The sequence below is a fragment of the Gadus chalcogrammus genome, chromosome 6 (assembly GCF_026213295.1).
Source record: "Gadus chalcogrammus isolate NIFS_2021 chromosome 6, NIFS_Gcha_1.0, whole genome shotgun sequence".
In the NCBI taxonomy this organism is placed as follows: domain Eukaryota; kingdom Metazoa; phylum Chordata; class Actinopteri; order Gadiformes; family Gadidae; genus Gadus; species Gadus chalcogrammus.
This window is the reverse complement of record NC_079417.1, coordinates 18,536,968-18,562,010: the sequence shown is the minus strand read 5'-3', so window position 1 is coordinate 18,562,010 and position 25,043 is coordinate 18,536,968. Positions and strand designations below refer to the sequence as shown.

General features: G+C 47.7%; 2 protein-coding genes and 2 pseudogenes across 2 annotated transcripts; 3 read left to right on the top strand and 1 right to left on the bottom strand.

Moving 5' to 3' along the window:
* Positions 1-5,481, top strand: part of LOC130384879 (sodium-dependent phosphate transporter 1-A-like) — a 10,455-nt pseudogene extending 4,974 nt beyond the window's left edge.
* Positions 5,482-7,467: 1,986 nt separating this feature from the next.
* Positions 7,468-8,646, top strand: LOC130384878 (DNA replication complex GINS protein SLD5-like). Its single transcript, XM_056593275.1, has 5 exons — positions 7,468-7,548; positions 7,720-7,817; positions 7,912-8,000; positions 8,302-8,392; positions 8,532-8,646. The coding sequence occupies exons 1-5, from the start codon at positions 7,468-7,470 to the stop codon at positions 8,626-8,628; spliced, it is 456 nt and encodes a 151-aa protein (XP_056449250.1). The 3' UTR covers positions 8,629-8,646.
* Positions 8,647-12,501: 3,855 nt separating this feature from the next.
* LOC130384877 (protein phosphatase 1 regulatory subunit 3C-like) lies at positions 12,502-15,291 on the top strand (the record flags this gene model as incomplete). Its single annotated transcript, XM_056593274.1, is given in 3 exon segments — positions 12,502-12,512; positions 13,994-14,123; positions 14,125-15,291. Coding segments are annotated over 3 exon segments (957 nt in total), but the record flags the coding sequence as incomplete, so codon positions are not given.
* Positions 15,292-16,363: 1,072 nt separating this feature from the next.
* Positions 16,364-19,599, bottom strand: LOC130384730 (phytanoyl-CoA hydroxylase-interacting protein-like; annotated as a pseudogene).
* Between the last annotated feature and the right edge of the window lie 5,444 nt (positions 19,600-25,043).

Here is a 25,043-nt window from a genome sequence, read left to right as displayed (position 1 = left end):
TCTCTGTTGAGACTCCAATAAGCTACGATCTTCATGACGAACACAGGGGAAGCGTGGGGTATTTCTCAAAGTCATGCCCCCTGTATTAGAGCAACCTCTGTAAGTTCAAACCTTTGTAAACAATGCTAAAAAGTTATTTATCATCTTAAAAAGTCACGCTAACCCGAGTGAACAAAAGATTAAACAGTATTATTTGGTTCAGCGGTTAAGATTAGCTGTCTCCTGTAACGCTCTGCCTTCAAGACCCTCGTGTGCATTCTATCATTGTGTGGCCATGCATGTTTGTATCCTGCATGCTATCTGTTTGAAGGAGTCAGGCTGATAGTGGTAGCCAAGGAAATTTTGAGGGGAGGCAGTTGAGATATTTGGACAATCTCACTTCACCAGAACCATGTGATCAAAATGCACAATGCTGGAGAAGACTTAAAGTGCCGTAACGCCATATTTCAGGGCCGCATCTCCCCGTACGCAGAGCGCATAGGGCCCCAAGTACCTGGCGGGGGCCCCCAAAATGAAGGTTGCAAAAAAGAAGTCATGATAATTATTACATTATTACATTGTAAAATATATAATTTGTTATGAACAGGCCCACCGTTTTTTTTCCTTAATTGTGTATCCTATCGCTCAATTCGGGCAGATAACATGTTTTTACCTAATATATAATAATAGTGGTCCCCCTCTGCTTCCCTGACAGCCTTCAAAGCTCTCGTCTTTTCGCATTGCAGGCGAAGCATCCTTTCTCAACGCAGTTTTTCTAAACTGAAACTCATTCAAACATATCTACGGTCAACAATGTGACAAGAACGCTTAAGTGGCACATAGGGTGTATTATGATGACTTGATTAGCGATTTTGCTGCCAGGAAAAAGTCTCTCCTTTGTAAAGCCTCCTGCAGCTGCTTAGTATACACACGCATTTTAGTATTGCACACTATCCAACAGTTACAGTTCTGCATCGTGTATAGGGAAAATATTTGATTAGGACAATACTGCACTTTGAGGTCATTTTTGGGTGTGTGAAAAATATTTGTGTGTGTGTGTTTGTTCATTTTGATGACTTCCTTTTATTCATTCAATTCATGTGCATAATTATTTCCGTTCATATTTTGAGCCTGCAGTTGTTATTATATTGTAATGCTGCTGTTGTATATATTACTTATAAATTATTTATATATTACTTTATATATAACTGATGGTGCTGCCATTGAGGCTGTTATTTTTGATACTCTACGATGCGATGTGAGGGGGGGGGAGGGGGTGGGGGGCCTTCCTGACCAATTTATGACAAATTATGCTTAGGGCCTCCAAAAGCTTAGCAGCAGGCCTGCCAGATATTGTAGTGTTGTATTGCATACGACACATTCTGAAATATGTTTGATGAATATAGTTTAAAAAAAATTACGTGTACTTTACTTTCTGATATACTATGATTAAAGTAGCTATATCGTTTGCAGTGTCACATAAGCCCTATATTTCTCAGCATTTTCTGAACTGTACCAACATAATACAAAATGTATCTCAAAATATGTCAGCAATTTGCGAGCAAATATGGATTTGCACTGACACGTCTGTGCACACTAATCAATATTACGAGCACTTCTACTGCTCGCAATATTGTATTGTATTATATACTGCTGAGAGCAACAATTATGCCTGTGAGGAAAAACGATTAATCGAGCGCACACATGTAGTGAAGCCACACGCCACTGACGCCCCCGTGCGCAAGAATGCTGTCTCTGCTCTCGTGCATGCGAAGTGTTTCTCCTCTCACAATGGTTATCTTTCCAGGACTAAGTGGGCGGAGCCAGCCATGGCCGTTGTTTCCCTGAATGTGATTCGTTACATGTTGCCGGACAAGTCCGGCAACATGGAGTGCTTAAACAAATTCTTGGTTAATCTCGCACCACCATTTAACCCAGAGTCTGCTCCAGATCTGCGTCTTACTTAGAAAATGCTTTGGAAAACAATAAAGCACAGTGTTACAATGCAGACACCTTGCAGTTGTTAAGAAAACATAAACTATTCATAGTAATATCCATAATATATATAATATCAAATTCCGCCCTCCTCTAGTGTCCCTTTGTCCTAAGTCTGTCTTTGTTCCCCTCTGTGTGTGTGTCCCAGTGCTGGGCTTCGACCAGGTGCCCTGGTGGGGGACGCTGGGCATCTCGCTGGGCTGCTCCCTCGGCACCGCTCTCCTCGTGTGGTTCGTGGTCTGCCCCCACCTCAAGAAAAAGATCCAGCGTGAGAGATCTTTGTATAATAAACACAGTCGGTGTATCCGTGTGCCAGCTCTTACAGCTCTAACTTCTCATTCAGCCATTCCATGGCTCAGACCTAATACGGATCTCTTTGCACGCTAGGTGAAATGGCTCTTAGGCCCTGTGAAACACAACTGATGGAGAAGATCAAATCAGACCCAGAACCAGAACCTGAGGCCCCCAGACCTCTGCCCAGCCCCCCGGCAGGAGACAGCCAGAAGGTGGCCTTCAGTCTCGGAGACTCAGCGACGCAGACTTAGACAGCAATGGAATTGACACCAAAAGTCCGGATCTCAGCAATGGTGAGATGTCAGCGAGACTCAGTACATACTACTGTTATAGATACCCTCCTCGTGGTGGACTCACCTAGACTCTGCATAGCCTCGTCCCTTACCCTTCCCGTCCTGGCACTTAATGTATGCACTTATTGTATGTTGTACGTCCTTGGACCTTAAAATATACTCACATGGCGTAGCTTCTTGTCCTGGCAAGCTTTCTTGTACACAGGGAATGGGTTAACCTAACAAGGGTAAGTGCTTGGCTCTTGTTTCTATGAATGGGCCTTACTGTACCGACGGCGATGTATATTGTTTCTCTTCTTCTGACAAATGTACTTATTGCAAGTCCCTTGTGGATGAGAGCGTCTGCTAAGGCCCTAAATGTATAGGTAAACGAATACAAGCGTCACAAAGCAGGTTGTGGTTTCTTTAAAGGTCTGAACAGCCTGGTGGGGCCCATACCATCACTGACCCTCACAGCGGCCTCTCCCACACCGTCCACAAGGACTCGGGGCCTCTACAAAGACCTGCTGCACAAGCTGCACGTCACCAAGGTGGGCGACTGCATCGGCGACAGCGACACGGAGGAGCGGCCCATCCGCAGGAACAACAGCTACACCTCCTACACCATGGCCATCTACGGCATCCAGGGGGACCCCAAGTACAAGGAGGCGGGCGGCAGATGAGGGCGGCGGGGGGGCGCTCCAGAGGAGGTCCCGGGTAGACAGCTACAGCAGCTACAGCTCGGGCCATGAGCGCTGGGCTCCGGCCGGAGGACAAGCAGCGTGGAGCAGGGCGAGGCGTGGAAGGAGCTGGCCCTGGAGCAGGATGAGCTGGAGGTTGACCACCCTGCCGTCTCCTCGCTCTTCAGTTCCTCCAGATCCTCACCGCCTGCTTCGGCTCCTTTGCACACGGAGGCAACGACGTCAGGTAGGCTGGGGGATTTGGGTTCTGTATGAAAAATTGGGTGCTCTACCATTTGCATTACCCCATTTAGTGCATTTAGCAAAACGCTTTTGCAACAAAAAAAAAGCTAAATACAATAAGTACATTTTTCAGAAGAAAGAGACACATATATCGCTGTCGGTACAGTAAGGATGGTCATAGAAACAAGTGCCAGTACCAAGTACTTACAATTGTTAGATTAACCTTTACCCCGTATACAAGCAAAGAAAGCTAGAATTAGATGGCTACCGATGCTAAAGTACTATTTTTAAGTACAACATACAATAAGTAACTACAATAAGTGCCAGGACGTACAACAATACAATAAGTGCGTAAGAGGGGGGAGGGGAGGGGGGAAGGGGGATGAAGAGTCTAGGTGAACTCTGAACAAGTGAGTCTTGATCAGGCCTGCCTTAACCTGCCATTGGGCCCTGGGGCTGAGGTTTGTTGAGGGGGGGGGGAAAGGTTTGTTGAGGGGGGGGGGGGGGGGGGGGGGGAAGGTTTGGGTTGACGGGACGTGGGGGGGTGTTACGGGGGTGGGGGGTGGGGGGGGGGGGGGGGGGGGGGGGGGGGGGGGGGGGGGGGGGGGGGGGGGGGGGGGGGGGGGGGGGGGGGGGGGGGGGGGGGGGGGGGGGGGGGGGGGGGGGGGGGGGGGGGGGGGGGGGGGGGGGGTGGGGGGGGGGGGGGGGGGGGGGGGGGGTGGGGGGGGGGGGGGGGGGGGGGGGGGGTTGTGATAGGCCTCTGATCTTTATATGCCCCAAACAACAAAAATCACATTGTCTTGGGCCTTCGCCGATCTGGGGCCTATCATGGGCCAGTATAAAATATTTTTTTATTTTTATTTTTTTTTTAACTGCAGCCTCATGATAGGCCCCCCGATCGCGTAGCCCTGGGGCTTCAGCCCAGGCAAGCCCGTGCATTAAGGCGGCCTTGGTCTTGATATGAGGGGATGTTTGAGGGCACCTTCAGCAGACTTACCCGTGTCTATGCTTGGTTTGGCAGCAACGGCCATCGGGTCCATGGTGGCCTCTGGATCCTGTACGACAGCGGCTTCTGTGGTCTCCAACGCGCCCAGCCCATCTGGCTGCTCCTGTACGGAGGGGTGGGGTATCAGCGCTGGGGCTCTGGGTGTGGGCCGGAGAGTCATTCAGACTGGGCAAAGACCTGACCCCCATCACACCTCCAGGTACTGTTCCACCGAATCCAACCCCATAAGGTCTGCACGAATGTCTCAACCGGGGGGTGGGCAGATGGGTTTTACCTCAATTGCCTTGTTCTGTCCCCAATCCAGTGGCTTCAGCATTGAACTGGGCGTCAGCCTTGTACTGTGGTCGTGGCGTCAAATATCGCCTTCTGTGAAGCACAACCACTGAAGGTGTGGTGGAGCACAAACTTCCCCTCAAAAAAATGCAGAATACTAAATTTTAACTGTATACATGAGACCCTCATTGCTAACACTAACCCTAACCCACCCTGCTGGATAAACATGATGAAGACGGCGTAAACCGGTCTCTGTGCCTTTTGCTTTGTAAATGTGCCTTCAACGTGAGCAGGCGTTCACATTGTTCGGGTCCATGTGTTGGGGCTCAGGGGGAGTCCAGCTCCACTACGGGTCCGTCAGCAGCAGGAATGCTGTGTGCTTGACTCTGGTGTCTGGTCCTACAGGTGGGGTCAGTGGTCGCCGTGGGTGGCTGCGTTCCAGGAAGGCGTGGACTGCCGCTGTTCAGGAACATCTTCATCGCCTGGTTCGTCACGTCCCTATCTGGGTCTGATCAGCCGCGGCCATCATGGCCCTCTTCGTACACGTTACCTGTGAGCCTTTTAAGATGAACAGAGGCAGCCTCATGTCCCTCTTTGCGGATGTTATTCCTGTGAGGCCCTTTGACCGATGCTCAGAGTCTATATCATGCTACACCAGAGGGTGGAATGTGTTTGTTAAAAGATTCTGTCTGTGTTTTTGTTAACTGACCACTCTCGGTCTCAGATTGATTTGCCTTGATCGAGTTTATTTTGTGTACATACATGTTTAATTGCTGTTTTAATGCAACTGTACAATGTTGGTGTGCCATAAAATGCCTGTAAATATCCAACACATTTGGATGATATGAAATGACCATATGTTCATCGAATCAAACTAATGAATGTTTTGTGAAATAAACACACCATGAATACAGTTTTTTTGTTCTCTTTTCAATTGAAAGTTGACGTCTCAAGCTCATCTGAATAATTTCATATAATAAATCCAATATCTCATGCCAGTGAATGACAGGCGCCTTCAGACATGACCACGTAATTATGAACCATTTGCTAATACAATTGTATGTAAGGGTGGGAGTTTACAGGGATGGATAAATTACACACAAGCTTGTGTGATTTCAATATTGTCATAAAACACAATGGCTTCCCCACATTAAACCTATGCATGTTCTATACTATGTAGTTGCAAAGGCCTAGCCTGGGAATAAGAAAAATCTGCGAGCTCAAGTATTATTTGTCTTTCATTATACTGTATATTGTATATATACACTAGCCTGACATCGCCCGACCAATTCACAAATGCCGATATTTTATACATCATATATCATACCCTGCACATTTTATAGATTTATTACATATTATACTTATATATTTTTTATATCTATTTTTTTAGATATTAAAATGCACATTTGTGAATTGGTCGAGCGATGTCTATCCTGAAACAATTAAATGCTTTTATGCTCAATAAGACGTTTGATAAGGTTCACCCTAATCATTGACTTGACGTGAAACTTAAATTAGGTGTGTCTGGTAAAAAAAGATGCAGCTATCAAAAACACACACTATTGTTAACTTCTTTTCGTGGTTAATTGTATGCTTGTTTATCAAAAAGAGGATTCAAAATGTATATTTGATATTTTCATGTAATATTAAAAGGAAATGTAATGCTTTTAATAAAGGTAATTGAAAATATAAAAATGACAATATATATCGCTGGATAACACGGTATGGATAACACAATAATGAAATAAGGGAATAATAGTAGCATACCAAACAAGTATGCATCATAACTAACGAAATGATTTCCTCATTAGGCACAATTAAAATAAATTAAACATAATCAGAATAATCAAAAGAAGTAGATAGCAAAACATACATCGACAACATCCTTACGAGAGCTATTTAGAGAAAAGTCTCTATTCATTTATTTTCAATCTATTTCTTTCTAAAATGACCTGACCCTGAACACCATAGGAGAATCAGAAGGAGCAATATTCTTTACATGCTCCATTTGCGCATTTTGATTCTCCGATGACACCGCTAGTGGCGGGAAGTATCACAACACGGAGACTTCCGGATCCTGCCTCCTCTCTTTTAACTACACGTTCTCTGTGTTTGTTGACTTTTGTTGTAAGTTTGAAGCGTTTATGTATCAGCTGTCAATTTGGGGAGTTGGTGGTTTCGTGCACGGTTTGGAAGCATGTCGACGCCTTGTCAGAGAATGGGAGCGAGCGAACGACAGCCAGGAGGAGTGATGACCCCCGTTGGAGCTGATCGCTAAACTGGAAGAAGTATTCTACATTAAGTTAAGTCTATCCTGTACTCATATTAAGTATAACTTTAATGATCACGAGGTTTTGTTATGCCATTTAAACAGTAAGATACACTTTATGTCGTCAGCCCTGGCCTAAACGAAAAGTTTTCCCCTTGACTTATGGAGACAAATCAGAAGTAGTAGAGTGTGCGATGGAGCAGCTCACCCACATGGTAATGAGAGGAGGTCGACTCATGGTTTCATCAATATAAATAATTTTGTAACGGACATGGTGTTATGTAGGCTATCTTTGTTCTCAATTGTATTCTAATGCCAAGCCCGAGTTATGTATCAGGGGTTTATTTGCGGATGTTTTGCCTGTGAGGAGTGAGGCACACGGTCACAAAGTATTTGTGGACCCCTGTGCAAACAGGAAGAAGGACAAACCTGCAGCGAGTGGAAAGTAAAGGGGACATGAAGGCCAGCGTTTACAGCATGGGATCGACCGCTCCGCCTTCGTCCCTCAGCAGCTACCTGCGCTCCCGCCTTCAGAAGGTCAGTCACCTGTGCACCATCACCTGTGCAGCGGTCACCTATGCACCATCGCTTGGGCACCGTCTCCTGTGCACCGTCACCCATCACCTGTGCACCATAACCTGTGCACCACTTGCCTCTATCGGCCTTCCCTGAATGCCGTTAATATCCTCTTCGTTGCTCTGTGTTCAGATTGAGAAGTTCTTCCCTCATGTCCTCGAGAAGGAGAAGTCGAGGGCCGACGGAGACCCCTCCTACCTGTCCCCTGAGGAGTACGCCTTTGCCAGAGAGTAGGTATCGCATGAAGGACTCTGTGCGTTGAAGACCAGAACATTGCTGCTCCGCTGGTAGCTAACGTGCTTTGTGCGTGTTTATCCTTTCCAGATACCTGGCTAACACAGAGACCTACCTGAAGGCCGTAGCGCTGAGACACATGCCCCCCAACCTGCAGGCGGTGGACATGATGAAAGCAGGTACGGCCTCTCCGCGCCTCGTCACAGAGGAATGACCGACTGACTGATATGATGCATTAGGGCCGACACACACCAAAGCTCAAGGGTAGAGTGTGAAGCACATCCTCTCCTGTGAATCAATGACCACGCTGGAGCTGCGGTGGGTTTCGGCCTTTGGGCAAAGATTTTGAACCGTTAGTGCTAGTGCAGTTTAAATTTGGCATGGGCACTTTATAAATGTATTCCCTGTAAGTGCCTTTGGATACATCTACTTAATGCCTTCTAGTACAATGTGTTCATTTTTCTTCTGATCTGTCTCCAGTCCCTGAGCCCTGCTTGGACTCCTTTGTGTTTCTGCGCGTGAAGGAGCAGCAGGATAACATCATGGTGGAGCCCGAGACAGACGATCAAAGGTTCAGTCACTGCCTCCCTCACTGCCTCTATCACTGCCTCTCCCTGTTGTTGTTTGGGCTCTGCTGTCTGTGTACACTAGGGGGCGATGTTTACACGTGGTTCTGTTTTGATGCTGGTTCTGTACCTTCTCCCCTCCAGAGAGTATGTGGTGGACCTTGACGTAGGTTCTCAGCATCTGATGCGTTACAGAACCATCGCACCACTGGTTTCCACTGGAGCTGTGCAGTTAATTTAATGGACATGGTGGGTAACTAGTGTCATAAAATGTGCAGACATTTTATTTCTTCATAGTTATTTCCCTCTTCTATGCGTCCCTTATGTGGACATGTTTTATATTTCGCGTTCATTTTATCGTTAGTTCAGATTCTTTCGAAATATTGTCATTTCCAATCAAAGGAAATATTGCAATATTTCTCAATGGCTCTACTGCAACCGTGGAGTCAATATTAATTGTTGGCACATAAAGGAAACATGAAGACCGGGCATAGACCATTATGAAGGTCGAATTATCGTACTGAGAAAAGACTTGAATATATATTTATATTAGTATTAACTTTATTTTATATAGTGCTTTGCTTACACTCAAGGATGCTTTACAGAGGCAGTAAAGGTCAATATTATATTTTTGAGTTTGAAAATATGAGGCATTAGCATTTCTCTCCAAAAACTTTAACTGTGAGAACTTTGAAATTTCCCTTTAAAACATTTACAAAAAAAATGATTAATTGAACAGTCCTAGTACAAACATAGTATACAGATGGGGCAGTTGGACTGGAAGATGAGTGACAGAAGCCTGAATCATACTTTCGGATTTGCTTCTAAGATCTACCCCTTTCATTGGTCGCTGACCAGTGTGTACGCCTTACTCCTACCAGAGTGTGCGTCGCATGCGGCCTTCTCTGCGAGTGGTTCCGGCAATTGAACACTGCTTGGTCGAGCTTGACAATGCGCATTGTTTCCGTTTTGTGTCGACAACCAGGCACAAAATTAAATGGACGAATAATGAAAGACGTCCCGGCCAAAGCGAAACAAAGAGGGTTCAGCATTTGGGGGCTAATCGCCGATCTTGTAGTGCTCTGGCTACAAGCAGCCCCCAGTGCCGTGGTGACCTAAGGACTGGGGGGGGGGCTCAGTGGGGTAAGACGGGCCTGGCCATGGAGGGACTCGCATTACACAACATTACAGAGTTGTGTAATGGTGAGGAGTATGAATAGTAGTTTACGGGATGCAGAAGCCAAGGTAGCTTTCGGAGAACAGGGCTAAATTGAGAGGATTCTCTTGTGTCTGCAGAACTTGAGTTTCATAAGTATTTTGACCGAGTAAACTGACGAGGGTGTTGGTAATGGATGCGGGATTCAAGTAACAAATGGATGAATTCTTGGCAACTTGCAGAGAGAGGACGGTTGGTAGCAGATTTCGTGACAGGGTTAAAATGGGCTTGAAAGGAGGGTCTAAAAGTGGGCCATGGTTACTCGCAGGTGTGGAAGTGTTGACTAAAATGGCAGTTATGAAATGTGGGAGTGTGTGTGGGTGACCGCTGCTTTGATCAGCCTCACTTGGCTGCGTCTAATTAAACTCTGGGGCTGGGTGAGGCTGCACACCTATTGCACATTGAGTAATCAGAATAAACCAGCAGTCCACTCTCCACACACACCCAGGGAGCTCTCCTAGATTGCAACATGGAGCACCAGGCATGTATCATTTTCAACAGACCTTTTGCAATAAAACCGGTCTTTCAACACCACCGCCTGCGTCCTTTTGTCTGGAGGAGCCCAATAGGAGTCACCTCGGTGGAGGGTAGCATGGACTTGTTACATTGGGCACCAGTGTTACAAATTCCATGCTACACGCCAGGTAGCAGGACGCTTGGTTTGTTGAAAAATGATCAATGGCCTGGTTCTCTAGTGCCATGTGAGTGTGTGGTGTGTGGTGAGGCTGGTTTAACCTGTGCTCATTGATTTCTCACCATGCAACCGGTGTGCCGCTCACACAGCCCCAGAGTCCAATCCAGACTCGGCCAGGTGAGGCTGTCGGATCTTTTCTTGACCCACTAGAGCTTTGGGCATATTCATATTCTTTCGGTTTATAGAACGATTGTCAACTCATTTGCTTCGTGGTTGTCCACTCTGGGTAATTTGTGTTCTCTTGTTTTGTTTCTCTTTAGGTTTTTCTGTTCCTTGTGAATATTCCCGGCCTGAAGAACGTGTATGAACAGCTCCTGAGGGATAAAGTTACAGACTGATTGAGAGCTCAGTCTCCTCCAGATTCTCTTGAGCAAACGCATCTGTGTAGGATGGATAAAGAACATGGCATCAACAACATTTAATAACCATATTTTAAAGGTCACTTTTTGCGTTTGGCTTTTATCACGAAATAACTTGAAATTTGTTTATTTAATGTATTGCGTAATGGCGAGCTGCGTCACACCACTGGAGGGTAGGGGACTGTTGCATCGCTGATGCAGTACGTGCAAAGAAGCACACAGCCAGATAATTTTGATTGTAGGATCCTTACTGTCCCTATCGCAACCAATGACGATTACCAGATAGTAGACCCAACTTCCTGCTCATCTGTATATTTAATTGCACTTTTGCAAACTAACTCCATTGTAACAATTGTGAATGGTTAATTATTCGTTGTTAACTGGCATTGCTTTAAATCAGTCTCTATGTGAGCCTCCATTTCATAACAGTTGGGATGCGTGCAGGTCGTTACTTCATCACAAAATGTCTACGAGAATATAATTAACCTCAAATTGAATTTGCAAAGTGACTGGAAGGGAGGCTACAAGCCCACCTCGGTATTTATAGCTGAACTCTGGTCATGCAACAAGCAGATCACCTTGCAGTGTCAAGTGAGGGTCTTGGCGTAAGGGAACCAGGACCTCAAACTATACCGGGTTCCCCTATCTTCAGAGCGGCTTAATTAGTGAGCGGTGCTTTTGAAAACAGACCCAGGGATGGATTACCTCCCAGCGGCCCTGAAGCCCAAGCCTCCGTGCTACCAATTCAATAATTGTCTCTACAACATGTTTACCTACTGATATCTATGGGGCCCGAAAGCCATCTACCATTGGTTATATTATGTAATTTGTCTCAATAGGGCCACCAATCATGTCATCAATTCATGAATAGGGTTAGAAATGTAATATAGGGCCCTGAAACACTGGTTATGTTAGTCACTCTTGGTATCTGAAAGGGGCCCCTCAATCAATTGCATGGGATTTGATATGTCATGTTCTTGGGGGGGCTCCTCAACCACAGGTTATGTTGTCAATCAAATAACGTGGGGTATTAAATGTCACGCCCCCCTTTATCTGCTTCATAAGTCTGCTGTCCGCAGATGCCCCTGTTTCCGACGATGCAGCGCAATCCATACTGGACAGATTTATGGGGTCCTCGTGTGTTGGGGGGGGGGGGCCCTTTTCTCAGCCGCCTGGGCATAATCCGTTGCTGACAGAGGCGCCCGACAGGGGTACACAGGAGGATTGCCCCCCCCCCCGCCGCAAGAGAGGACTGACGAAAACAGCGCTATCATTAGGAGAGTGGCCAAGAGGCTGAATGCTTGGACGGAGGCCAGGAAGTCAGTAATACCAAGGGTCAGACTACAGACGTTTGAAAGTCTGGGACCTGTGAAATGCCACCAGCACCCAAAGGAAACGTCCTTTAAGAGCTTTCAGGGTCTCTATTCTCTGCCTGTTCTGAAACAACATGGTATTGAATGAGGACATCTGTTTTCGGAGTATACAAAGAAATATGTTCTATATTCAAGCAAAACTGAATAAAAAGGTAGTTATCTAAAGTCTGGTTTGAGTTATTATTTTATACCACGAGCCATGGTTATTTGGCTGGGTGAGTAGGGCAAAGGGGGAGGAGCAGTGTTGCAGTATAAATAGCAGGATGTGTAACTCAGCAGGACTACAGGCACCCTCTACAACTGGTGACCTTACAACTCCTTCAATGTAAGTAGCCTTTACCTCGGCCGTATAGTAAAGTACAGATCAGACATGATTGGTAAATATAGCCCAATGAATGCCAGGTTAACCGCCTTTCTGCCGCGCAGATGATGGTCCAACCGGCCTTACGACATGGAACCAACAGGAAGATTGACGGACACAACGTAGAAACTCAATCATTTTCTCATGTAACCAAGGATTCAACTGTTGGCAATCTATCGACAATGTATACTTTTGGTATTTTTTTTTAAAGATAAATTAGTGTAATTTTGCGGATGAGGATTAGGGTCACAAGCATTATTATTTTGGGCATTCTGAGTTTAAGTTTCTTCTCTGGTCAGATCCCGTCCCGCTATGGGACTCTGAACTTGGTTCGTACAGGTAGTGTAATGGGAAGATTATATTCTCATATTCTGTTTCTCTAGATGCAATTGGTTGATTATGCCTTTTTGCAGACACCCTTGGGGTGGTATAGGGTCAAAGTGTCCAATTTAGAAGTCACCACTAAGGGGCCCCACATCATGATTGTCAATGATCAAATCAAATAATGTTTACTTAAAGGAAAGAGTTTCCTGTAATCTCATGAAGAAGAAGAATGCATAATGGGATCTCTACTCCCTCATGACCGGTATACCCCGGGCACAAAGGTTAACGTTAAATAACGTTAGGAACAGTTTAGGTCGGCTTACATGATGAAGTGGAAACAATATATGGATTTTTCCATCACATGTGGAGCAGAGCTTTTCTCAGCATTTCCGAAACCTGTGCCACTGAAAAAAAAGTCCTTGCTTTTGCCAATGTATTGGACTTCTCCTTGCGGAGTGCTTATAGAGAGACGCAGGGCGAACTCCCTTCTGAGGCCTCAGATTATTGTATGTGAGGCCTCAGATTATTATGTTTGTTGTATGTTTATTAATTAAATATCTTACCCTAATTGTTATAAATTCGGATTACTCTTTATTCTTTTAGATAGAAACGGTTTAGACAGAAATGATCGACGCGGTCCAAAATTCCCACCACAGTAGCCTGTAAGGAATTTCCCTTCTTTCGCCTCTCAGATTAAAGTCAAAATCCGACTTTAATCTCAGAATTCTGACTTTATTCTCATAACTAAAAATATCCCATGTGGCCATTTATATACATCTGTATAATTTTGACTAGTGTTACCAAATATTTTAGATTTGATATTCGAACGTTATACAAATGCTTCCTTTGAAGATGACCTCAATGAATGTTAAACTGCCTTAATGTTAACTGGTCTGAATGTTAGCTGATAGAGGATGTTATTCTCCATGTGGTTCACCGTCCTCTTCCAGGGCCGTTGCTACAATTCCTGGGCCCCCAGACAAGATTTACTGATGGGCCCCCTGCACTGCATTGTTGACGGGGGGGGGTGGAAGGAGCAATTGTTGACGGGGGGGGGGTGGGGGGGGGGGGGGGGGGGGGGGGGGGGGGGGGGGAGGGGGGGGGGGGGTGGGGTGGGGGGGGGGGGGCGCTATGGTAGTACTATGGGCTGGTAGTAAAATAATTATTATTATTATTATTTTTTATTTTTTTTGTGGGGCACCCCTGGGCTGTGGGCCCCTAGAATCGTCATCACCTTTCACCCCTTATCGACGGCCCTGCCTCTTCCTTCCTCTTGCAGGGCCCTACCCGAGGTCATCCTCGGCTCCAGGGCCCAGACAGCCGGCCTGATGGAGATCGCGGTCCGGCTGTGCTTGAACCAGCGTCAGGAGCTGTGTCCTCACGTCTGGGTGCCCATCCTAAGCCCCAGCGCGGCCCTGCATCCGTCCGCCGCCCAAAACACTGTGCCCAGAATACGTAGACCCCCTGCTGTCCTTAATCATGGACGACATATTACTAGATGACGACGACGATGACGATTACAGCGCCGGGGGGCCGGTCAAAAACAAGCGCGTGGTTTTCGCCGACTCCAAGGGACTGTCTCTGACGGCCGTGCGGTTGTTCTCTGAGGACCAGGACTCGGAGCATTTCTCCCTACGGCCCCCGGGCCCCCCGCCCTCGCTCCAGCGGCTGGGAGCCGTCATCAAGACCGTCCTGTCAACGGACGACTGCTACAGCTGCACGGTCGCCACCTGCTGCCCAGGGACGAGGCTTCAGCTGGACTTCCCCCAGCCGTCAGCGGACTTCCAGGCGCTCCGAAGCCGGCTGGCCCGGGACATGGTGGTGCTGGAGAGCTGCGCCGTCCTTACGGAGTCGGCTGTCCTGCGGGGCACGGCGCGAGTCAAGAATGTCAGCCTCCACAAGGACGTGCGCATACGCCTCACGTTCGATTCCTGGCAGAGCTACAGAGACGTGCCCTGCACGTACTTGCCGACACGGTACGGCGGCCCGCAGACGGACATCTTTGAGTTCATCGTCCCCGTGCCCAAAGTGCTCGACGCCAAGAAAAGGATCGAGTTCTGCTTGAGCTATCTGCCCGACGGGCACAGCCAGCCGTTCTGGGACAACAACGAGGGACAGAACTACGGCGTGCTCATCTGCGTGAGCTCCCATCGGTGTCCAGGCAGGACTGCCACGCATAAACTACTGAAGCGACCACTGAATGAAATGACAATGAGCTTCAATTAAAGAAAATACTGACTGGGTGCCCCGAGGGTTCACCGGGTAGAGCTCGAACCATTAAGGCCCAGTCCTTACTGCAGCGATCGGGGTTCGATTCCTAGCCGTGGTACTTTGCTGCATGTCTTCCACTCCATCTCTCATACCTTCTGGTCTATCTCACTCTACAATAAAGAGGATAAAGTCTAAAAACAAAAAAATAACTGACTACTGCTTCCATTGGCTTGAGTGGGTAATGAAACGTTTATGACTGTATTTTACTTTTGTGATTTTTATAGAGATTATCTTTAATGACTGCAAGTTGTTTCTTAAAGGGGACATATTATACAGATTTGTCCTTGTACCCACATTCTCGTTCTTTTTATAAATAACCATTATCTATTCAATTCATGAACTATGGTTAAAGGGGACATATTATACCACCAGGTGAGTGTGATTAGCCCTTACAAGCGTAGTTCATAAATTGAATAGTTAATGGTTAGGCCTGTTTAGAATAAGAACGAGAATGCGGGCACAAGGACAAACTGGGTTTTATCAGGAGGGTGGCTGGCATCTCCTTTAGAGATAGGTTGAGAAGCTCAGCCATCCGTGAGGAACTCAGAGTAGAGCCGATGCTCCTCTGCTTAGATTATATCTCAACAGTGGCCTGGGAACGCCTCGGGATCCCCCCGTCAGAGCTGGTCAACGTGGCACGGGAAAGGGAAGTCTGGAGAACCCTACAGCTGCTGCGTCCACGACCCGACCCCAGAAAAGAGGTTTTTAGGATGAGGATGAGGATTTATAAAATTAAAACACTAGCAGTTTAAATGTCCTCATAACCTACAGAACGGAATTCCAGCTGTTATGGCAATGCTCATTTGAAAAATAAAATGAGGATGTGGGTCATTCCCATTACAGTGAATATGAAGAAGAAGAATGACTATATATATATACATATAATTATGACTTGAAATATGCATTCCTGGTTCCTCAAAGTTTGGAGTGTTTATAACCCACGTGATTTTACATTACAACATGAATATACAGCAGGTGCAAGGGGCAACACATCAATGCAAATTTCTAAATCAAAAGCAGAGGTCTTAAATAATTGTGGAAAGTGGTAAAAAAGAAAAGTACAATAATGATCGTACATAAAGCCTAGTTCTGACATGACTAAGAGTCACACAGGTAGACATGTATAATACCAGTGGTATAGGAGTAGCCAGAAGGATGCAGGGAAAGTGCATTACACAAATGTAAAACATAAACGTTCTAGTCTGGGAAGACAAAGAGGTCCACGGGGAACCTTTTGGGCTCCGTTCAAATCGTGTTCCCAGTGTTTCACACTATTCAGTACGGGCTCTGCCACCACCAGCCCTGGGCATTGTTCAGTGGTAGAGTGCAGACAGTAGACCTGCCCTCCCATGCTACTGTGTCCGCCTACTGTGTCCACTCAGCGCCCTACGCTGATGTTGCACACCTTGCAGCTGGGGTCCTTCTTGGCGTTGGCCGTTGTCAGACTCATGAGCTGGTGGTGCCCGCTGATCTGCTCCACCGTGCCTGTCTCCAGATGCAGCGGCTCCGTGTACAGCACCTCCAGGATCACGTCGCTGGGCGTGGCAGAACAGGGGCTCCTCCCCCGGCGCCTCGGGGGCGATGCACGTCAGGAAGGGGTTGGACGAGAGGTCCAGCTTGGGCAGCCGACCGCGGCAGAAGTTTGTCCCCGTCTGAGCCGCCGGGGGCCAGCACCAGCACCACGTAGTGGTACGCCGTGTACATGCAGTAGAAGTCTGCGAAGTAGAGGCTGGTGTTGGCGTCCAGCAGGCTTCCTGCGGGGACCTGGAAGCGCAGGGACCCGTAGGGGGAGTCCTTAGGGGGGAGGCCCGTGTCGAACTCGGTGTTGCAGCTGAGGAAGACCCCGCTCAGCTTGCCGTTGATGGGGGAGCCGTGACTCCCGCTGTTGTCCTTCAGTGAAGGTCGCATGAGTCCTCCGCACTCGCTTCTAATCATCAGAGACAGGGAGAAGCGCTTGAAGGTCAAGGCGGCTGCCGTCGATGTAATGGTAGATAGTTCCTACATCATGCACTCAAACATGATCGTTATGGTCGACACGCACTCACCTGACGTTTTCAAAGTAGTCCGGGTGCTGGTTGCGGTAGAACACAGAGAACTTCAGCAGCCTCCCGGTGGAGCCTGAGGCCTTGTCCAGCAGCTGCTGCAGATGCTCCATGGCGTAATCTGCAGAGTCAGACGTGTGGATAGAAAACAGGTCATTATCATTAGGCGACATATTCAGACATTTCAATATCAATACAATATTGTTTTCAATATAATTTGCAATCAGGGCATTTAGCAGACGCTTTTATCCAAAGCGACTTACAATAAGTACATTTGTCAGAAGAAAGAGAAACAATATATATCTCTGATAAGATGCTTCACAATGCTAAGTACCATTTTTAAGTGCAAGGACGTACAACATACAATATCAGTAACAACTCTCACTATTTATTATTGTGTTCCATTCCTTGTGTTCATGTGAAAAACACACTTTGGGCCACTGCCTAGACTCATCACATCAGTGGGATGTCGTAGTCCTACAGCAGGCTAGACATCAAACAAGGTCTCTAGACTTCAAATGACCTACAGTTACAGTCCCATGTCCACTACCTCCTGTGCAGAACTCCACCACCTGACTCCACTCTGAGACCTGGTAGTCGCCGTCGGCCTGTCTGATGGCGGTCTGCACCGCAACGCGGTACTCCGTCCGGGGGCTCAGGAACCAGTGGCCTCTCACGGCCATGGGGAGGGGCACCGCTTTGGCCACCAGCTTGGTCGGTACGTCCTGAACAGACAGACACACAAACAAACACATCACGTTCACCAGACTACAGGCGGAAGGGGTTATTGAGAGATGAAATGCATAAGAAAGTGCTCTGATAATCCCAGACCCACCCACATATATCACAACACGCAAGCACGCCTACCAACGGCACGCACGCTACGCACGCAACGCACGCACGCACGCACGCACGCACGCACGCACGCACGCACGCACGCACGCACACACACACACACACAAATACAGACACAAAAACACACACACTTTATTTTGCCTGTTGACAACCCTCTCTTAAGCTTTTAAGTAGTGTTCTTCCACAAACCACATTTCAACAGCTCTTAGCCTTTGTTTTCAACACAAACCCGTGTTTACACCCAAGCCAATCAAATCAGATGCTTTGTTTTGGTCCCTGACTTGTGCGGCATGGCTCATTACAGCAAGCTCAGAGGAACCAATATCCATGGCAACATGGCTGATGCAACTCCACTGTGTGTCTCGTTTCGTATTAGAGCAAGAGGCAGAAGTCATTCAATCTATAATCGTTGTGAATGGCGCCCTCATCTCTGCACCTCATGAACGGCAAAGTCAATAGTTCACCATGATGATTGGCACTTATATTGTGACATGAAAACCAAAGAGAAATGATTTATGGCAAAAAATAATGTTAGGTTCTAAAAATTTGAGTCTATTGTCTCAGGAAGTAAAAAGACCGGCAGGATATGAATAGGCCTACATGTTGAATTATGTTTTCAATAAAGTGAGTGGAATTGAGATAATATTTTTTCTCGTACATATTTTAAGCTGAGGCCTTTGGTATTTATAGTTGAACACAATTTGCTTAATATGCACAGAATGTGCCAAAACTATTTCTGCAGAAGCTGTGTTGCTGCAGTAGATTTATGTCAGCTTGACTCCATTTGAGCAAAACATTGCTTGCATGAGTCAGTAGCCCGAAGCTGTTTGACTGCACATGTTCCACTATGCCTTCATTGGAAGTGACTGCGAGGGAACATCCATTATTCCAGAGTTGACTCAGGCAAAAAAGTGTTTTATATGTGTGGATGATCACAACGCTGCACAGCTCGTCCACATGGCCAACCAAACCATTTAGAAGGACGTCTTGTTCGTCTCATTATGGGGAAACCGGAAGAGAAGACATTAAAACATCATTAACGACAGACAGTTGTTGTTGCCATCCATGAGGACTGTTTGTGGAGTCATATCATAGATTGAACTGACGTGTGCGCTTTGTTGTTTTGGGCTCTCATGTCTTTAGGTCTTATGCTGATTCCTATGGTACCATGAACTCTGTCGTGTTTGAGATGTACTGACAGCCATGATGGATGTTTTGATTGTTCCTTGCCTCACTTGTTCACCTGCTCGAAGGCTTGATGCTAACGTCTGACGTGAAAATCTAAGCTGTGGAGCAGCTGAGAAGAAGGTCTACATAGTCCCACTGCTACCCCTGAATGGCGCTATGGAAAGACTTGTGTTTGAAGCTAGGGACAGACCCTCTGTTTGAAGATACAGACCCTGTGTTTGAAGCTATGGACAGACCCTGTGTTTGAAGCTAGGGACAGACCCTGTGTTTGAAGCTATGGACAGACCCTGTGTTTGAAGCTAGGGACAGACCCTGTGTTTGAAGCTAGGGACAGACCCTGTGTTTGAAGCTAGGGACAGACCCTGTGTTTGAAGCGGTTGGGGTCGCGGCTCTCCTTGCGGCTCAGGTCGATGGAAGAGTGTGTGGCGCGCGCCGTGTCCTCCGGGGTCATGTCCCACCCAATGCGGAACGAGTCGCAGGTCACCTCGCAGATCTGGATGTTGTGTGGGTGCAGAGGGGCGTCCTCCATGGCTTCAGTCTGCTGCACACAGGGAGACACAAAGAGAGAGGACGGCTCAGTGGCTAAACGGGTTTAGGAACCATTTGAAGAACCAGCGCCGTCTGTCATCAAAAGAGATTGAAATTGCGTCTGGCCGTGTTTGTGTGGGAATTGCAGAGCAGCTTTTATAAGAGTTCTGCAGACTGAATCCAATTAACCTTTTACAGATGGAACTTTGTGTGGCCACGTTATCTACAAGCGTTTTTTAAATGATGCCTGTCCCCCTCCTTCAGCCTCCCCTCCTCTCCCTCCACTCCCCTCTCTCCCCTGTCACCCATCTTGCCCTCCCCTCTCCCCCTCCCTTTCTCCCCTCCCTCCTAGCCTCCCTCTATCTCCTCCTCTCTCTCCAATCCCTCCCCTTCCCCTCTCTCCTCTGCCACCTTCGCCTCCCTCCCTCCCCTCCCTTCCCCCTCTCTCCCCTCCACCCGTCTCCTTCCTCCCCTCCCTCCCCTCCTCTCTCTCCCCTCCCTCCTCTCCCTCCCCTCCCTCCTCTCCTCTCCCTCCCCCTCCCCTCTCTCCCCCCTCCCCTCCCTCTCCTCTCCCCTCACTCCTCTCCCTCCCCCATCCCCTCTCTCTCTCCCTTCTCTCCCCTCCCTCCCTCCTTCCCGTCTCCTCTCTCCCCTCCCTGCCCACCCCTCCCTCCCTTCCCCTCTCTCCTCTCCCTCCCCCCCTCCTCTCTCCTCCCCACCTTCCCTCCCCTTTCTCCCATCCCTCCCCCGTCTCTCCCCTCCCCTCCTCTCTCTCCTATCCCTCCCTCCCTTCCGTCTCCGCTCTCCTCTCTCCTCTATCCTCTCCCTCCCCCCTCCTCTCTCTCCCTCCCTCCCCTCCCCTCCCTTCCCGCTCTCCCATCCCTTCCCTTTCTCTCCTCTCCCCCCTTCCTCCCCTCTCCTTCCTCCCTCCCTCACCTCCTCCCCCCCCCCCCTCTTCCTTGCCCTCCTCTGACATTTCCCCGTCCAATAACAAGCGGCGCCCCTGCCCACTGACTGGCCCTGGGCCGGGCCAGTGTATTCTGTAATCCACCTACCAGCTGTCTCCTGGCAACCAGCGCCGCTCTGTTGCTGTGCCTTGGGCATGTATGGCGGAGAACCGCTCCACACTCGTCCGCTGATCCTCCTCTGGGATTCAAACCGTACACAGGGCGATGGAAACAAAAATGCAACTCTGAACTCGAGATGGGGAGTATGGGAAGCGTTGAAAACTTTCCGGCTCAATGGTTGCTAGGCAGGGAGCCCGTCTCCCAGAATTGCGCATTGGGTTTTGAAACAGTTGAGCGAGCTTTAAGCCTTTTCGGCTTTAAGGCTTGTTCCCCAGATTTAGGTTTGGCGATACGGGACCGACTTAAGGGCATCGATACGACGCATGGTGGTACGTGGGTCTGTTATCCTCCTGTCCATCGCGAGAGCCGGGGACTGCGGTTCAGCACACACAGCCTTGGGGCAGGACAGCACAATATCTATCGGTCAGGGTATTGGAAGAATTAGCTGTCACCTGCGCCCTCCTGAGATTGATGGCTGCCCTTCAGCTGTATAGTAGCGAGCAGCAGCAGGTTCTTCCCTGCGACAAATGCGCTTCTGCTGTCATTTCCCAGATATTCCCAGCTTTGAAATATGTTCCTGTGATATCGCAATAATCCCCCTCCTCTCTCTCTCCCCCTCTCTCTGCCCTCCACCTCTGTCCCTCTCTCCACCTCTCTCTCCCCTTCCCTCTCTCCCTCTCTCTCTCTTCCCCCTCCTCTCTGTCTCTCCTTCTCTCTGCCCTCCACCTCTGTCCCTCTCTCCAACTCTCTCTCTCCCCTTCCCTCTCTCTCACTTCCCCCTCTTGCTCTCTCTCTCTCTCTCTCTCTCTCTCTCTCTCTCTCTCTCTCTCTCTCTCTCTCTCTCTCTCTCTCTCTCTCTCTCTCTCTCTCTCTCTCTCTCTCTCTCTCTCCCTCTCCCTCTCTCTCCCTCTCTCTCTCCCTTGATTTTGTGATGTTGTCACTCCAAACTATCCCCCCAGTATGTTTTAACAGCAGAACACTCAACTATCACGTCACCACACAAGAAGCCCATTCTCCATCGTTGCCCGCCCAAGCACGCAGAGCATATGAGTGCAGGGCGCCTTAGACCATGCTTCTAGCTCACACACACACAACACACACACACACACACACGGCTACAATCAGACCATAAGGGTCATTAGCTGCCTTGTTTGGTTGCAGTCTGCGTGTGCGGTCTGCATCGGTGCGTCGGGATGGAGAGGCCTGGCTCCGCCTGGCCGGGGGCCGACGGTGAACGAGGTGTCAGAGCCCTGTGACCGGCGGGGCTGCAGCAGCTCATTAAAACTCTGTCAACTGTGAAATGTGTGCGCTAGCTTGCTCTTCACTGGGAGCCAACGGAGGGAGAGCCCTGCTGTTTTCCCAAACACACACTCATGGCTCGCACGCACACTGACACGTACAATGCACGCGCTCACACTCACATATTGCGTACACACTCGCATGCACAAACACACACACACACACACAGGCTCAAACGCACCCAAGCAACCACACACACACGCACAAACATGCATACAGACCCTGAAATACACATATGCTCACGTGCACACTCATGCATGCTCACACTCCATGGGTCACTTTCGCAGCTGCTGTTCCCTCTCATCTGGGTGTCTCTCTGAGAAGGAATATGGGGCAAGGAGGCTCTCTCAGAAGACATCAAAGCCCCCCATCTCTATGCATGTGTTCCACTTTCGGCTCCGCATTGGAACAGTTGAAAGAAACAATGGCACAATCAATGCCTCGCATTTCATTTGCACGCTTCGACAGCGTCATTTATAAACCCGTTTGGGAAACTTTGGACTGAGCCCACTAATCGTGAAAAATGAATGGATTACACAGTTCATTGATCTAAAATGGTAATATAGTTTACACAGCAATGCTAAAAATAGACTCCTTGAGAGAAAATTAGTGGATTGTTCGTTTATTTCCTTGCCAGAAAAATAGATTAAAATGCTTGGGTCGTCAAAACACACGACATGTGTGCAGATGGCCCATTATTAAACACATATGGGGAATATAACAGAGATATAGACATGGTGTTCTCCACAGATATGACAATGGATAATTCATCAATTATAAATTAAGTCTAATCATCAGGCACTTAAGAGAATAGTCTATTGTAATGGACTTCATAGAAAAGAAACATTCACATCAGCCAAGAAGCAAAACAGATTCACTTACTTGCGAGGTGAGATAATGTCCTAAAGATAATCTTCAAATGTATCTTATATTTTTTATTTATTCGGAGAGAGGAACTCAAATATTAGATAAATACAACCTCACTTGTAGTAAGTCAAATAATAAACACTTAAAATAAAGAAAACGATTATATTCAAACCAAATGTAAAAGGTTGCCTACCTGGATGGCTGGATGGGTGAAGAGATGTACGGGTGAAGTCACGGAGCTGAGATGTAATAGCGTCCTCTCCCCTTCCCGTACCTGCTCCCTCTAATGCTCCTCCACTGCAGTCGATGACAGATCTCCAAGGGAAACCGATTAGGAGGTGAAACCAACACTCAGCCTCCCCTCCGACCCGCGCTGCTTCTCTCACTATTTTTCTCTCGCTCTTTTTCCCCTCGCCCTCTCTTTCCCTCTCACTCTTCCTCCTTCTCTCTCCTCCTCTCCCTTTCTCTCCCTCACACCCTCTATCTCTCTTTCTATCTGGCTCGCTTCTGCTCTTCCTTTCTCTCCCTCCCTCTCTTACTCTCTCTATCTCTCTCTGCTACTCTCTGACTCTCACACAAACAAACACTCTCTTTTTTTGTAACGGTCTCCCTCTCTTTCTCTCTCACTCCCTCTTTTCACAAACACACAGCCTCCGACTCCTGCTCCCCCTGCACGTGTCATACGGACCTAGACCAATACCCACACACACTACTTACCCCCCCCCCCCCCCTCCCTCCCAGTATCTCTTTGGCTCGGGGCTAAAATGAGGATGTTTGCTAGTCTATCATGTAGCCATGCCGACTAAACTGAGATCGACTGAATCCTACACGCCACAGTGCTGCCGCGGTACGCACCACTAGCGGTGCCTGGGCCGCTGCCAAGAGGCATAGGTCACTCCATTAGCGCCAACTCATTCACGGCTGAGATGGTGTGTATGCACGGGCCCTGAGTGCCCTTCTAAATGGCATGCACTAGGAGTTATGGTAAGGAAGTGGGAGTGTGGGTATGGACCCAGCCGCCCTGCAGTGTATCAGTATCAGTATCACGGAAGCTTTATTGCCCGTTAAGGTCACACATGCAACGTTGTTTTTGTTTTCTGATCAGTTCCCTGAAGGAAAAGAGAATGCAGCAGCAGCCCGGATCTACAATGCACATCGTTGGAGACTGGAGAGTGAAAACAACAAACGCACACAGGATGGGATGCCATATGGACCCACTCCATGGGGGATCTGCCACTGGCCGGGGAGGAGTCTAACGTTGAATGAGTCTACTCAGCAGATTCCCCCTACAGCATTTAAAAGTGTTTTGACGCCCATCAGATGGAATGAAACCATTCCATTGGGATTACATAGGATTAAGAAATACCCTTTCTAGATTATGGGTTCTTAATCTGGCGATTAAACAGGCATACCAAATGTATTTAGGATTCAATAAGTAATAATGTATACAGTACACCAAATATGTATTTTTTTGGAGCAAAGGGGATATTGCAGTCTGAAGGCCATATTTGTTGGCTGAAGTTTCTGAGGTCACGTGTGACTGGAGATAAGATGAAGTTTAAACAGGTACGGTGAGAGAATGAGGAGACGGTGCAGTGTGTGTAGGAAATGGTCTTGGTATCATTCAAAGCTACCATGGGTGTTACACTCATTATACAGAACAGCAATTTCCTCAAAGGGTAATTCATTTGCAATCATCCATCATTAGACACACTGTGACAGCTACAAGGTCGCGTGAAGTTGGAGGCAGGGGGCGCGTGTCTACAGATTCTACATGCAGGATCCTTGAAGTTTTTTTCAGTAAGTAATTTTAATCGGTAGATGTACACACTCGAAAAATGCATACAAGACCTAACCCTTATTTTGTTTATCTACAATTTTCATGCTGGCATTTTTGAAGCAGCGACATTCAATGTATTCCCAATTTGTGTGCTTTTCTGTATCCTTTCTACTTTTAGTGTTAGCACAGTCATGTATCATGGATAAAAAAGGCTTTATGTTGAGCCTTATTGTTAATTATCAGTTAACTTTAATTATGTTAGGTTGACTAAATTTTTTTACATCTAAATGTTTCCTTTATAAATACTATTTATCGATTACTTCTAACCATATTTGCATGCTTAGGGATTTATATTATTACATAATATTTACGTGGTGTCCGAGGTGAACAGAAATAGAGCGCAAGTTTGATCCGCATGAATACAAATGACAA

Coding starts and splice junctions, on each gene's coding strand:
- LOC130384878 (XM_056593275.1), top strand. CDS start 7,468: ATGAAGGCCAGCGTTTACAGCATGGGATCGACCGCTCCGCCTTCGTCC. Junction 8,001..8,301: donor GGTGGACATGATGAAAGCAG/GTACGGCCTCTC, acceptor ATCTGTCTCCAG/TCCCTGAGCCCTGCTTGGAC. Junction 8,393..8,531: donor CCCGAGACAGACGATCAAAG/GTTCAGTCACTG, acceptor TCTCCCCTCCAG/AGAGTATGTGGTGGACCTTG.